This window comes from Typopeltis vanoorti, chromosome 12 (assembly GCF_054136105.1).
Source record: "Typopeltis vanoorti isolate ZY-2024b chromosome 12, IOZ_Tvanoo_1.0, whole genome shotgun sequence".
In the NCBI taxonomy this organism is placed as follows: Eukaryota; Metazoa; Arthropoda; class Arachnida; order Uropygi; family Thelyphonidae; genus Typopeltis; species Typopeltis vanoorti.
The window spans coordinates 58,331,744-58,347,183 of NC_143560.1; the positions used below are offsets into that span (position 1 = coordinate 58,331,744).

General features: G+C 35.5%; 1 protein-coding gene across 1 annotated transcript in view; it reads left to right on the forward strand.

Annotated features, from left to right (window-relative positions):
* Positions 1-15,440, forward strand: part of LOC150100817 (uncharacterized) — a 975,156-nt gene that overhangs the window by 346,599 nt on the left and 613,117 nt on the right. Inside the window, exon 14 of the mRNA XM_090401910.1 lies at positions 1,601-1,654. Coding sequence (XP_090258036.1) covers positions 1,601-1,654 — 54 coding nt within the window. The remainder of the gene's footprint in view (positions 1-1,600; positions 1,655-15,440) is intronic.

Consider the following 15,440-nt stretch of genomic DNA (forward strand, 5'->3'; position numbering starts at 1 on the left):
GCTGTAGCAGAGAAAGTTCATTTGGACAGGGAAATTTCATTTTAATGGAAAAATTGAAGAATCCAAAAATGTTAATAGATAAACAAAAAGAGCATCCCAAGAAACTGTGTTTGGACCTTTTGCAAGCATTAAGAATGAATGAGGTTTGTTGAATTCAAATAATTACTTGTGATGAAACTGGATATTTACATGTGATCTGGAAACCATGCAACAATTAATACACTGGAAGACTACAACATCTGCAAGACCAAAAAATGCATACGTGAGTCATTAGAAGCTTAAGGCCATGTTGATTGTTTTCTTCGATATCCCGGGTATTGTAATAGCAGAGTGGGTTTCCAGTGGTGAGACAATAGATCAGCAATATTACCTTGAAGTCTCGATGAAATTACATGAACGCATGAGAAGAAAACGACTAGAATTGTGGAGAAACAGTTGATTTTGCACCAAGATAACATACCAGCCCACAACGCTTTGTCTGTGAAGCAGTTTTTAGCTAATCACAATATCACTGTGCTTGAGCACCTACCCTATTTGCCAGATCTGGTTCCCTGTAACTTCTACCTCTTCCCAAAGATCAAGTTGGGGCTCAAAGGACCAATTTTTTGGTCGGTAGAAGATGTGAAAGCAAAAATGATAGAGATCCTTAACAGCCTTCCAAAAAATGGTCTGCAGAATTGCTTTGAACGTTTTTCAGCATCATATGAAGCTATGTGTCAACTCAGAAAGGAACTATTTTGAAGGAGATCATTGTTGATTTTCTCAATTTTTTAAATAAAAAGAGATACATGCACAGTCTCATTTTTTCTGTGTCAGACCTTGTATTCTTTAAAGCTTCCATACTCAGCAGAATGTTATCTAGTTCATAATCATATATATTGGACAAAACATGAACACTGTCACTGTTAAAGATACTAAGAAATTATATACTTGGTTTAATCCTTTATCCAAGTGTAAGCAAACAAGTTTGCACCTGAACTATTTTCAGGACTGGGAGACCTCATATAACCTTTTGTTAAAATACTCTTTATATGTAAATATGACTTCTGCATTACTTCAACCTTAGTATCACCTCTGGGTCTGGCTCCCACTGACAAGACCTCAATAAAGGTCGAAACCGGTCTGGGTATTGACCCTTCCCATAATGCATAGCATTATACATACCCATAAGGTTATGAGCTTTGCATTATGGGATACTAAGGCAAGTGATGTGAAATCATGAACTTCTATATACGAGTTGCCCCAGTCCTGAATAGCTCAGGTGCAAACTTGTTTGCTTACACTTGGATAAAGGATTAAACCAAGTATAATTTCTTGGTATCTTTAGTTTATAGTATACCCAAGTGGGAAAACTTCCAACAACTGTCACTGTTATTTTTCTGTTGTTAAAAGTTATTTGATAATATTAATTACTCATTGCGCTTACTAAATCATATAACAGGTTAAATAATTAAATTACCTAAAATGCTTTTCATAATCTTAACTTTGTTGAGGGAAGAATCAAATTCTTATGGCATGAAATTCATCTTTAAGTTTTAAATATTTTTTATGCTTATATTATTATCTTAAAAGTTGTAATTATGTTTATTTTGATCAACAGGGTTTTGTAGGTGAACATGGAAGATCTGGCAGGCAAGGTCCTCAAGGGCCACCGGTGAGTTGAAGCAAAGTTCAAGGTATAATATTTATAGCAGTATATCTTATAATGTTTTACACACAGCAGAGAATGCAGTTGATATTTTATGTTATGCTTAACTTTTATCACCACTGGATAACTGCAACTTTTTTATTTTTATTATTATTATTATGTTTTTTTTATTATGAGTGAACTATATATTGGGCAAAACATGAACACTGAATAGCTGATATCTCCGTCACTTGGGTAGTCAGTGGAAGCATTTATGTATAGGTGTTAGTGAATTACTTAGATAACATATATCTTCAGTCTTGGCAGTCAGAAGTTCTGTATGTTTTCTTAAAATCCTGTAACTTATCATTAAATTGGCACTCAGGGCAAAAATCAGCAGGCATTCCCAAGTGGATTGCTCAAATTGCACTGTTTGTGCATGCAATTTGTTTAATCACTTACATGTTGCCGTATATAAATTAATAAATCATATTTCTGAGATTTATTTCAAGTATGTGCAGTGTTAAAATTAAAATGTCAGACAGGGAATGCATGCAATTAGCAGACAAAGATACTATTATTGTACAATAGGTAGTAGTATATGTATTATGTAGATGGAGGAATAAAGTGTAGAATGTCCTCTGTAGTGAGCCATTGGACTCCTGGGAGGATTCTTTACCATTATACTCCATGTAATGGTAAAGAATTAATCACTACACATACATTCTTACTGCATTGTTATTTTTTTGATGAATGTTGAAATTGTACTAATATGGCAGCAATTTGTCTAGAAGTCAGAGAGAGAGAGAGAGAGAGAGAGAGAAAGTATACTAGGCTAGTCAGTCTTCTTGGTATTAAAAATCATGTGTGTCTGTGTAATTAAAGGAATCCTTGTCACTATGATCATAATAATGAATGTTTCTATTGCTATTTGTTTCTCTCCTTTGCCATCCTTTTCATTTGGAAATCGTTACGGCATTTTGACTTGTTCCAGATATTGTTGCCTTTGCTTTTCATGTTATCTCTTACCCAAAAACTTTCCTTAAAAAATTGCCTTCAAGAAATTGCTGTGCATAAAGATGTTCTGTCTGTTTTCTTCTTTTATTTTCAACTATCCTAACAATATTTTTGTCCACTCTTAGGCTTCTCATTGGTCACTTTTCTATCGATTTAATTTTCAGTACTCATCACACACCATAATTCAAGTTTTGTATATTCATAAGTCGTAACTTCTAGATATACAAGTTTTTCAGCATTCTTTTGAACAGTGAAATAACTTGCATACAATGAGTTGTTCATGGTAAAGTGGGATACTCATCTTGATCAACAATTGCAGAAGTTAGAAAAGAAGAGTGATGCCAAGAGGTCAGCTTTGTCTTTGACATTATTAGGATAATAATAATATCATCTGGATGTGAGAGAGAGCGGTCACAATGGATGGGCTTAGTGAAGAACCTGCAGGATCAGCTGATGTTTGAACAGAGACAAGTTTTTTGCACTTAGCTCCTTCAAAGTCTGATTTAGATTTTTGATTGTCTTTTTTTTTTTGTAGGAGCTGTTGCATGGTGCAGTGAAAACTGAGTGTGAAACCAGAGTTTGGTTTTAAACTGCTTATGACATGCATTGCCTTTGGATGATGTTAGGCTAGTATCATCTGTAGGTGACAGGTGGAAACATGGACAGAAGTTGTGCCCAATGAGCTTAGTGAAGAACCAGGGATCAACTGCTGTTTGAGCAGGAGGCAAGTTTTCTGCTCTTGGCTTAATCAAAGAGTGATTGTCTTTTTAGTGGCAGTTGCATACTGCACTGTGGAAGATTATTATTATTCAGGCCTCCATGGAGTCACAAAGACTCATTGTGGGAGGTCCTTCTCAATAATGAGCCTATTCTAAAAATATTGCATTTAAACGTTAGAAGTATAAGAGATAAAATAGAACATCTAGAACTAATATTAAATGACTTAGATTATGATATAGTATTTTTAATGACTCTATATTATTTTCGACCATCTAATGAATGCAAGAAATTAACATAAACTGGGTTGTATATTGGCCGAAGGATTTTAATAATTGATACTAAGTAAAAAGACCAACAATTTTCCCCAACTTAGCTGTCTGGCTTCGTCAGGGTACAAAACAACTTAGACTGTTCGTGAAGGAATGAACCAAATACAATTGTATTTTTTACAAATACAGAAGAACGCATACAGCAAAGTCATGGAGCGTGTATGATATCAACTGTTGTTATTCAGGAAGGTTCTGTAATTAGCAGCGAAATTTAATTCTGGCATGCTTAATGATCTTTTGAGGGTCTTCCAAATATCAGCTAGAATTAAACCTTGATTTTTTATTGAGGTTGCATTTAGAACGGATGACTGCTATAGCTTCTTTTATGTTTTGGGAGAGGAAAGCTTCTAAATAGGGCATGGAGCTTTTATCCCATTCGATGGTATGGTTTGTCCTTGAGAAATGAAGGGCTAACCCACAGTTGTCTTTTCTGTTGTTGTTTACATCTCTGACGTGTTCTCTTTTTCTTATTTCCGAACTTCTTGAGGTCTGGCCAATGTAATTTAATCCACATGAACAGGGAATGTAATATTCTTATTTATTAATGTTCCATTAGAAGATGTAATCAGCATTTTGAGCAACCTTTTCCCTCAAGATATTACTTCTCTCTTCCATCATTGCCTAAAATCTAATTTTTTCTTATGGAATGAAATGATTTACGAACAGTTAACGTGGCTCGCAATGGGTAGCCCTCCCCCATGCCATGATAGCATTAATGTCAGAATTGTGCAGGAGTGCCAGGAATATCTGATAGCACCTTTGATGACTATCTTCAATCTATCACTGGTAATTGGTGTGTTTCCAACAGAATTTAAGAAAGCTGTGATAATACCAATATATAAAAAAAGGATGCAAAAATGATCTTAAAAACTACAGGCCAATTTCCCTACTCCTGGTTTCTTCAAAATATTGGAGAAATTAGTAAAAAATAGATTAGTAACTTTTTTAGGAAAAAAAACACTTCTCTGAGAACCAGTATGGGTTTAGACAGAAACTAAACACTGAGTATGCACTGCTGAACTTTACAAACTTGATTTATTCATTACAAGACCAACACAAACTAACTTTAGCAGTCTTTCTAGATCTGCAGAAAGCTTTTGATACTGTACCCCATGATATTTTATTTAAAAAAACTTGAGAATATTCGAGTAATTAGAGGCTGCACACATGACTGGTTTAAGAGTTATTTAATGTGTAGATCACAAGCAGTAAAAATCAACAAAAGTTATAGCAATTATGTTCAGGTAAAATGTGGTGTTCAACAAGGTTCTGTGCTTGGGCCAGTACTATTTATAATTTACATCAACGACTTCTGTGACCTACAGTTATCAAGTAAAGTAAACACCTTTGCAAATGATACTGCATTGATATTCACTGCAAATTCTGGAAATGAAATGCAAAATATGGTGAACAGAGATTTGCAATTAGTGACAAATTGGTTTTATGTGAGCAAACTCACACTCAATGCTGGAAAAACAAAATTTATAATTTTTAAACTCAAAAATACAACTAATAGTAAAACCAATTTTTCCATTCATATATTCCTACGTAACTGGAATTGTAAAGTAGCCAAAATTGTAACTGTATGGAGATAGAAAATGTGAATACTACCTAGGATTACCTAGTAAACCTACCTAGGATTAAAAATAGACAGCAACTTAAGCTGGAAACCACATATTACAGAAGTATGCAACAAAGTAAGATTTATGCTATCTCGAGTCGTCTTCTTAAAGAGATTCTCAACTCTGACAATGTTAAGAATTATATTTCACCTGGATACAAATTGTTATACAGTATGGTATACTAAGCTGGGAAGGAACATACCACACTGACACCATTAATCTCTTTACAAAATAAAATAGTATGCATTTTAACCAACATTAAATATAGAGATGCTACAGTGAATGCTAAACTTACCATATTAAATATCCTTCCACTTAAACAACTATATGTTTACAGGATACTAATTTTCCTAAAGACTGATAACCAGCATGTAAGTATTAGAAAATATACTTACTTCTGCAGAAAAGTGAGCTTAAAATATTTTATCACTAAAGTGCAAAAAGAAATAATACACAAATACTATATCCATTTGGCTCCAAATAATCTTCAACAACTTACTGCTCTTAATACGAAAGGAAAACAACATGAATACATTCAGAAATTTGATTACACGGTATCTAAATTCTAATAAGAATATTGAAAACTTGTTTAGAATAATTGTATAAAAAGTAATTAACCAATATATATACCAAGAGAACTTAACCAGTACAAAATATTCAAGTAATTACTGAACTGCATTATTCTTATTCCACATGTACATATGTATAATATAAATATATTATTCTCTAAATATATTGTCAATATTTTGTGTGCTATTATGGGGTTGGATAATAGATTTGTACATCAGATAGGTATCAACAAGTTGTGTATGGGGGTGCGATATCCAGGAAAGTCACTAGTGGTGTGCCTCAGGGGTTTGTTTTAGGACCATTACTGTTTAACTTGTACATTAATGATATTGGTGAAGATTTGGATATAGATATTCAGTTGTTTGCAGATGATGTAAAGTTGAGACAAACCATGAGGAGTAGAGAAGATGTTGTGGCCTTACAAGAAGACTTGAATAAATTGAGTGATTGGTATATGTCTATCTACAAGAATAACTGTAATCCACGGAGATTCCATCGCACGCAAGGCTCTTCAATGAACTCAGGCTATTTCGTTTGGCAAGGAAAATTCTATAAACAAATAGAGGGGACATCCATGGGTTCTCCATTCTCTCCACCTCTGGCCAATTTCTCTATGGAGACCTTTGAGGAAAAAGCCTTAAACTCTACTCCACTTAAACCTATTGTTTGGCTACACTATGTAGATGATGTGTTCGCTATTTGGCCGCATGGCCTGGACACACTCCAAAACTTCCTATCACACCTAAACAATCAACACCCCAGGATCCAGTTTACCTTAGAAAAAGAAAAACAATAACAATCTCCCTTTCCTAGATATTCTGATTACACGCGAGCCTGATAGATCCCTGGCTTCTCAGGTTACAGATAACCTACATACAGGTAGATACATTCACCAGCAATCACCCCCCCCCCCACAACAATATGGGATTATAAAAACCCTACATAACAGGGCAAAATTAATCAGTTCAGATAACAATGCCCATACTACTGAACTTAATCATATTCTTAACACCTTTGTAGCCAATGGATACAACCCCCATAAAATCCGAAAAATATTAAAGCCAGTTAACCTCAAACCCCCCCCCCCCCCTTCCCTCCACAACAGGAACTACTCTAAATCTATCATTATTCCTTATATTCGGGGTACTTCTGAAAAGTTAACTAAAATCCTAAAAAAAATGACTTGACAACTTGTTACAAACCATATAAAAAATTGGCATCTCTTATCTGCTCTCCCAAAGACCTTCACTTCTCTAGACCTACCTGGAGTTTATCAGATCCCTTGCAGTTGCAAACTGTCTTACTATGGCCAAACAGGCATGACAGCTAATATCAGGATATCTGAACATAAGGATTATATACGTTTCCAACATTATAGCCACTCAGGACTTGCTGACCATGCCTTGGACACCCCGCCATAAAATACGTTGGAAGAAAGCCTCCTTACTACACCGCAGCAAGTTTAAATATGAGAGATTATTCTTAGAATCAGCCTCAGCTTTAAGAGACTCTCCAAATCTCAATAAATTTGGATGCATGAGACTGCCCCAAATATGGGAGGCTTGCATTCTTAGAACATCAGCCCCAACAGCCAAGATTAATACCCAATTTGGCCCACTAGGTGGCACCCTTTAGGACTCTAGGACTGACTTCAGTTGTTGCCTTCAGCCATATTTGTTCAGTGTTAGTGCCTGCATGCACATTTCATTAATTTTTATGTTCCCTGAAGATGGTAATGTAACAATACTGAAATATTGGAAATATTAATTAAAGTTATTTAATTAATATAATAGTATACGTTGTCTCTACTAAAATTAACAAATATTGATTGTCAGCATATGAAATGGTGATTAAATCTCTTCACTGAATGTTCTGATTATGGAGAGAGGGATGATTTCAAAATAAAATTTCAACTATTTTTTTGAAATAACCATTTGAAATTAAAAAAAAAAAAACATAAATGAGAGAGGGCTTGAAGTTCTGTATTAAGTTGATTTTTATTTTGTAAAATCGAGCATTTGATTCTTAAGGGTTTGGCTGATATCTTACTTTTGAGGGGATGGTGAAAGGATAAAAGATGAAGTTAAGTGTCCTGTGTGAGCTGATTTGTATATATACTTCCAGAGTGATACCACTGTCTGGTTTTCTTTATGATGAAAGCATTTTAAAAAAAAAATGGGAGTTTACTGCCTTTTTCTAGTTCTAATATAAAATTAATTGTAGGTTTAATTGAATTGGGAAAATAAAGAAATATCCATAGACTTGGGACATATTCATTTCCAAATAATGAAGACATCTCCACCAAAAGTTGATTTCAAAGTAGTTTGAGCTAGAAAACCTTTCTCAATTTTCCATGGAAGTAGAATATGTGTAAGTTACATAGTTCCAACATAGGCCACCCCTTCCAATAAAAATTTTTCTAAAATTTTTATTGGAAGGGGTGGCCTATGTTGGATTGTGATAGAGTGGAATTTTATGAACTCCTATCTTATCACAATCTAACATGGGTTTCCAAATAAAAAAAGGGAAATAAATACAGCAAATTGCCTCTAAGTGTAAAATAAGTATTATGTATATCAAGCATGTTCTGTTATGAATAGGTAAATAAGTATATATTTTGTGCCATTCGCGAATGAGGTTAAATTAATATTGAAAATGTAAAACATTATCAGAGCTTTATAAAATAACATGTATAAAAGAATTATAGAATGTAAGCACAAATTCAACAGTTGGGGGGGGGGGGGGGGGGGGGGGGGGGGGGGGGGGGGGGGGGGTCAAGTCCAAAGGTTATGGAGCTGTGCGTGAGGGAGCGGCTCGCCCCAAGCAAACAACGTGATGTCAGCGTACGTGCGATAGCGGGGGAGAGAGGATGGACGCCATGACGTAGTAACATGTGTGAGTTCGCTGGACATCGAAAAGGGCGAGAAACGCCGAGAAGAAGAGAAGGAAATATATAAGGGTCATGCGACCCTGAAAGAAGGCTTTTTGTTCCTGGATCTCTTGTGTGTTCCCCTCTCGTGGTGGCAAAGGGGTGCCAGTTCCCCCCCATACCGGAGGGATTTCAATTAAGGCAGTCGCAGTTCTCGGCGGCCGTATTCTCTGCGAAAAGAAGCAAGTCTGGCTGTCCACAGAAGGGCCAGTTTCCTGTGAACCTAAGAAGCACTAAAGAACCGAAAAGGGAAGATAAGTAAACTTTGTTTGTGTTTTACTGAACATGAATGAAAGATTTGTGCCACGTGAATATGTTATAAAAAAGGAACATTAATGATTTAGGATAAGATTGTATTGCTATCACTTTAGAAAGCTATTGAATTTGATCTTACTGTCTGTCGCTGTGTTAAAACTCGCTATTATAACGAGGGAAGTTAAGGATATGTTTAGAGAAAAGAATTGACAAATTATAAAGAAAGATATTGTGAAAGATATGAATGTTATCTTGAGTAGTCTGACAGAGCTACGGAGTTTTGGAATAACTGTGATAATAATAAATAAATAATGCATTAGAGAGAGCGTTAATATAGTTCTTACTTTAGATAGCTGGTACATAATATGTTATAAGTATAAGAGTAGTGTTTGAATGTTTTATGTGTTGTATGGATCTCCCTTAAGATGGGATTTGAATTTATGTTATGTGTATCTACTTTTGAGTATAATAAACCTTGCTTTTGATTCTGACAAAGACTTTCTGTGATTTCTGAAATCTGATGCACCGCTTATAAAAATATTAATGCGAACCTATGCGGGATATTTATATTTTGGCCACATCTGCATAGTTGATAGGTATCATTAAGTACTGTCCTGAGATTACCTCTTGGTTGTTAATATTAATAATCTAATAGCGCTAAGTGGTGCAGCGAAACAAATAAATTTCTTGGCATTTTATGAGAGGTAAATCTCAGACACTCTGATACTCTGGTACTGCCTCGTTCTCAAGGAAATTCCATTGTCCCTCAGAGGTACCACGTGCTACCCAATAGAGTGTATTACGGAGATAATAGCATAAAAGGTTAAAATAGTTGTGATAAGGAAGAAAGCGACACATCTATCACTGAAATGCAAACTTTGTTTGTTTACACTTGGAAAAAGATTAAACGAGAATATAATTTCTTGGTAAGTATAATTTACTTAGTAATCACGTGTAAAAACTTTCTATATATTTCTCTGATGTAGAGATTTTAATAATAAGGGGATACACCTCACTACTTATATATGGAAAATATATAATTTTTGCATTAATTCAATCTTGGTATCTTCTTGGTTCTCGTTCCCAATGATGAAATATCAATAGAAGTTGATACCAGTAATGTATGAGAACAAGGAGGGTGAGTTTGTTGAATTTCTGAGAGATAAATATCTTAAGCAGCATGTGGCTGAAGCAACTAGAGGCTCTAATGTTTTGAATTTATTGATAACTTCACAAGATGTAGTTGTTAATGAGGTGTTGACACTGCCAGCAGTATGCAAGAGTGGTTATTATTATTATGTGACACCTCCAAAGACTCATCGAAGGAGGGCACCTACTCTACAACTTTCTGTCAACACCACTCAATCCAATTACGAGCTGCAACTACACCAATGGCATTTACCACCCACCACCATTAGTATTTTCACAGATAATTACAAACATCCATGCTCACAGCGGGATTCGAACCTGCAGCCTTTTGGCTGGAGAGTGGATACGCTAACCACTCGGCCAACCAGGCCAAAATATTTTGTACCTGCTAGAGCAGGTAAAAAATCATGAGGTACTTCTTTGGAAGTGATGAAACAAAAGGTTACTCCCAAAAATGAATATATGTGGAAGTATAAAGCCAGTGATTATAGGAACTCTGTAGTCAGTTAGCATCAGTATGTTGTGTAGATGAGCTTAGCAGAAAAGATGTTGACAATGCATGGAAACTCACAAGGCAGTATCTGACAAAGTCAATGTATGACTGCATACCAAGAGTTAAGTGAGTAAATAGAGTAGGAGTGAAATAGATGAATAGCGAAATCAAGTAAGCTGTGCTGTAAAAGAATTCTATGGAGGAATACAAGAAAGTTGGTGGTGATAGGATCCATGAAGAGTATAAAGTACAGGCTAGAAAGGTGACGAGCATGGTAAAGAAAGAAAAGGTGCAGCGTGAGAGATTGGCTAGTCAGGACAAGGTTAATTCAAGGGAATTTTTCTGCTATATGGCAAGCAAGAGAAAGAATAATTATGGCAGGTTAACACTGGTGGATGGATACTCATAGCAGCAGAACAGTTGCAAAGGATATAGTGAACTTTTATTGAATGAGCACTTTATCAACGTATATAATACTGGTGTAAATGACGTGGTGTAATATATAGAAGGGAGGCAAGTATTAGGAGAATTGGAAGTGAAAGAATCATAGGTGTATCAGGTATTGGTTGAGTTAGATGCTAATAAGGCTATGGGAATAGATGATATATCACCATATATTCTTAAGGAATGTATACCATAGTTGGCTATGCCCTTTACCTGGTTATTTAACAAAAGTCTTTCAGTGGGTAGGGTTCCTAAGGAGTGGAAAGAAGGCAAAATAGTACCACTCCACAAGCATGGTTCTAGGACAGAAGTCTCTAACTATAGACCTATCTGTATAACTGGAGAAATTGGTAAGGAATAGAAATACAGTATTGGGTTGATGGACATAGCATTCTTCATGATGGTCAGCATGGATTTCTAAAGGGTAGGTCCTGTTTTAGTAATTTACTTGTATTTATTGATAATGTGACAAGTGTGGTAGATAAGAGAGAATCATATACAGTGATATTCTTGGACTTTGTAAAAGCATTTGATAGATTACCACATGAGTTGGTATACAAGTGCAGAGGATGGGAATATATAGTATATTGGTTGTAGGGATCAGAGATTGGCTCTTTGATTATCAGCAGGTTGTGTATGATGGAACAGGGTCTCAAAAAAGAGGGTAACTAGTGGTGTGCCCTAGCATTCTGTTCTTGGGCCCCCTACTATTTAACTTGTTAGTAAATGATATATCATGTGGACTAACTGGGGATCTTCAGTTGTTTACTGATGATACAAAGTTGGGAAGAATTATAAGTAGCACTGCTAATCTTAATTCCCTTCAAGAAGATTTGAATAGACATTTTCCTTACAAAGGAGTGGGTGTTGTAGTTTTAATATCAGTAAATGCAAGGTGTTGTATTTTGGAGTGCAGAAATATAAGGTTGTGTATGATATCAGCAATGCCTTACTGCAGAAAGTGGATGAGATTAGGGATTTGGAAGGGGGGGGGGATGATGGTTGACAGTAGGCTGAAGTTTAGAGAACATATTGTTAGTGTTGCAAAGGTTGCACATCGCAGTGCTGCTATGATAAGAAGTACTCTAACATGCAAGGATAAGTGGTTGTGCCATTGTATAAGGCACTGGTCAGACCACACTTGGACTGTTGTGCTCATATCTGGTCACCTGGTTTTCATTGTGATGTGGAGACATTGTAGAGGGTCCAGAAATGAGTGACTAAGACAATCTCAGGACTTTGGAATGCTGGCTATGGAGAGAGAGATGAGTTTGGAGGATAGGAGGAGAGGTGATATGATAGAGATATTTAAGTTAATGAGAGGATTTTGTCAGATTAATCCAGAGGGGTTTATAAAAAGAGTAGAAGGTGAGAGGAAAAAAACCAGAGGTTATTCCTGGAAGTTGTGTAAAAGTGTGGTGAAGAATGGGTGTGAGGAGTAGATATTTTTCATGGAGAATCATCAGTGAATGGAATGCATTACCAGAATGTGTTGTTAATGCAAGGAGTGTTAAGGATTTTAAGATTCTATATGATAAATATGTTGCCAGTTGAATGAACCTCCCACGATGAGTCTGTCAACTCCATGGAGGGTGTAATAATCATAATGCCTCTGCACATGCATTTCTTTTGTACAATATTACCTTATAATGTGTAAGATTGAAAATATGTGATGTTCCTTTTACAAACCATGCTGGTCATCACAAATAATGCTGTCGTTAACACAGTTCTGGATCCTGGACTAATACACTTAACTCCAGATAAAGAAACATAGATTGGCCTACAATTTGAAGTCTGTCTTATCACCTTCTTTGTAAAATGGAAAAAAAAAATTGCCCTTTTTTTTTCACATCATAAAAATTATGGAAACATCTACCATGTTAGAGTGAAATTTTAGTTTAATATAAACCAAAATGCACACTCAACATTTCAACCTTCACATGAAGGTCATCGTATGGAGTGTATATATATATATATATATATATACACACAGAGTCTGCCAAAAAATTGTATACACCCTTCAACAAAAGAAAATCCTGTATAAAAATTGTAATACTAAATTTATTTTGCAGTGACAATGTCCATTATCCCTGCAAACTCTCATTGAGGTAAGGCATGTCTTGGTGGTAGGATGGTGATGTGCCAGCTTGTTGGAAGAGAAATTGATCATTCCTTGATGCTGATATCGAAATATCAGCATCAAGTTAATAAATTAATTATTTACTTAGTTTCTGTGTTCTCTTATACCGTTAAAAAAATAATAAACAACATTCCAAGGTACCATTGGTCTCAAACTTATCACGAATACGTACAATTATCAAGCGTGTTGGAGGTTGTATTGCAAACTTATGTATCCATTGTCGTTGAACTTCAACAACACTATCAGATTTGAAATACCACTTTAAAATGGTCTTGCATTCCTCAAATGACAGTCATGCCTCGGCCATTTTGTTTGACTGTCCTACTGGTCACATATTAATGCTAGCATTTGTGTGAGTAACGACATCTTTTGAGAGAACACCATACTACACATTGCTACCATAATTCGATTTAACTTTGAAAAAAGTCCATAGATGACATCTGTTAAAATGTGTATACATTTTTTTGGCAGACTCTGTATATACATACGTAGTATGTATAGTGGCCCATAAAAGCTGAAAAATTGGTTAGAGTCCAGGTCAGGGTTTTCTGGAAAATAACTGGGCTGAATATGTGCCATCCAAATTCTTGGGATTTTTATGCACCATTATTATTAAGATTAGGGTGGTTAATCAAAATTTCACAGTCTTCTTTAAATTTCCATTCATACCAAGTTTTTGTATGATGTAAAGAACATGTACTTTTCCAGTCAACTTGATTTAGGGTGTTAGGAGCATGATCTGAGAGGCCATTCACCAAAATTGTTAAGTTTAATGTGTCATTTGTGTTCTTTTTTTACAGATACGGATTGTACATCCAGTTTCCCCAGTATAAGGTGAGTTACAGGTGCAATAGATGCAATAAACTCCAGGGTGTGCCAATAGGGGAAGAGGTATTGAATATGTTTTTTAATTTTAAAGGTGGTTTAAAAGTGGCATTAAGATTATAATGGTGTAGGATTCTATTAATTTTTTTCTGATAACCCTTTAATGTATGGGATAGCTAAGGTTTTACTGTAATCTATATTATTTTTTTGATGAATTTTTATGGAGCATTTTATTAATAGTTTTTTTCTATAGCGATTATTTATAAATGTATTGCTAATAATTTTTAATTCTTGTTTAAGAGCTTGTTCATTAGAGCAAATTGTTATAGCTCTGTTTTTGAGGGTGTTGATGACTCCAAATTTTTGTGAAGGGTGGTAATATAAATTAGCATGTATATATTGGCCAGTGTGTGTGTGTGTGTGTGTGTGTGGGCTAGCAGTAAACAGTGAAGGATAGACTGCCTGAGAGAAGACGTGTGACTAGTGTAGCCAGGGAAAGGGAGTTTTCTGGTTTTCAATTTCAGTAGTAAATTATATGCACTCATGTTGTTTGTTCAGGTGGCTATGGAATGTGTTTAATGTTTGGCAGCCCTGTCACCAGATAACAAAAACATCGTCAACATATCTAAGCCAAACTGTAGGTTTTAGAGTAAAGGAATTATTATTATTACATGATACCTCCAGGGAGTCCAAAGACTCTTCGAGGGTGGACACTTATTCTACATCTCTCTCTCTCTCCACCAACTACAACTAACCACAAATACACCAACAGCATCTACTGCCCACCACCACCACTAGTATTTCCACAGACAGACAATTGCAAACATCCATGCCCACGGTGGGATTCAAACCCGCAGCCTTTGGGCTGGAGAGTGGATACGCTAACCACTCGACCAGCCAGGCCAGCAGAATTAAGAGCACATTGCTCAAAAGCTTCCATATAAAAATTAGCAGTTGGGGGCCATGGGCTCACCACTATCCCCTTCAACTGCTAATTTATTGGCCACTGTCCATACCAGTTTGTTGCAATTTATATGTATACTTATATAAGTAATTTTATTTTTTATTTATTATTTTTCTGTGTGTGAACATATTACTCTTCAGCTTAATTTAATTTTGTAACCTGATAAGATAATAATAACAGTACTTCAGCTTTGATGTAGTGAGTTTTTTTTTTTTACACCAGAGTTCAGGCCAGTAGCTTTAACTGTTGATCAGTAACATTAGCATACCATGTAGATTGTAGTGCAGCTTTTTTCTTTGTGTGTGTGTGTGTGTGTGTGTGTGTGTATATATATATATATACTCCAGATGATGACC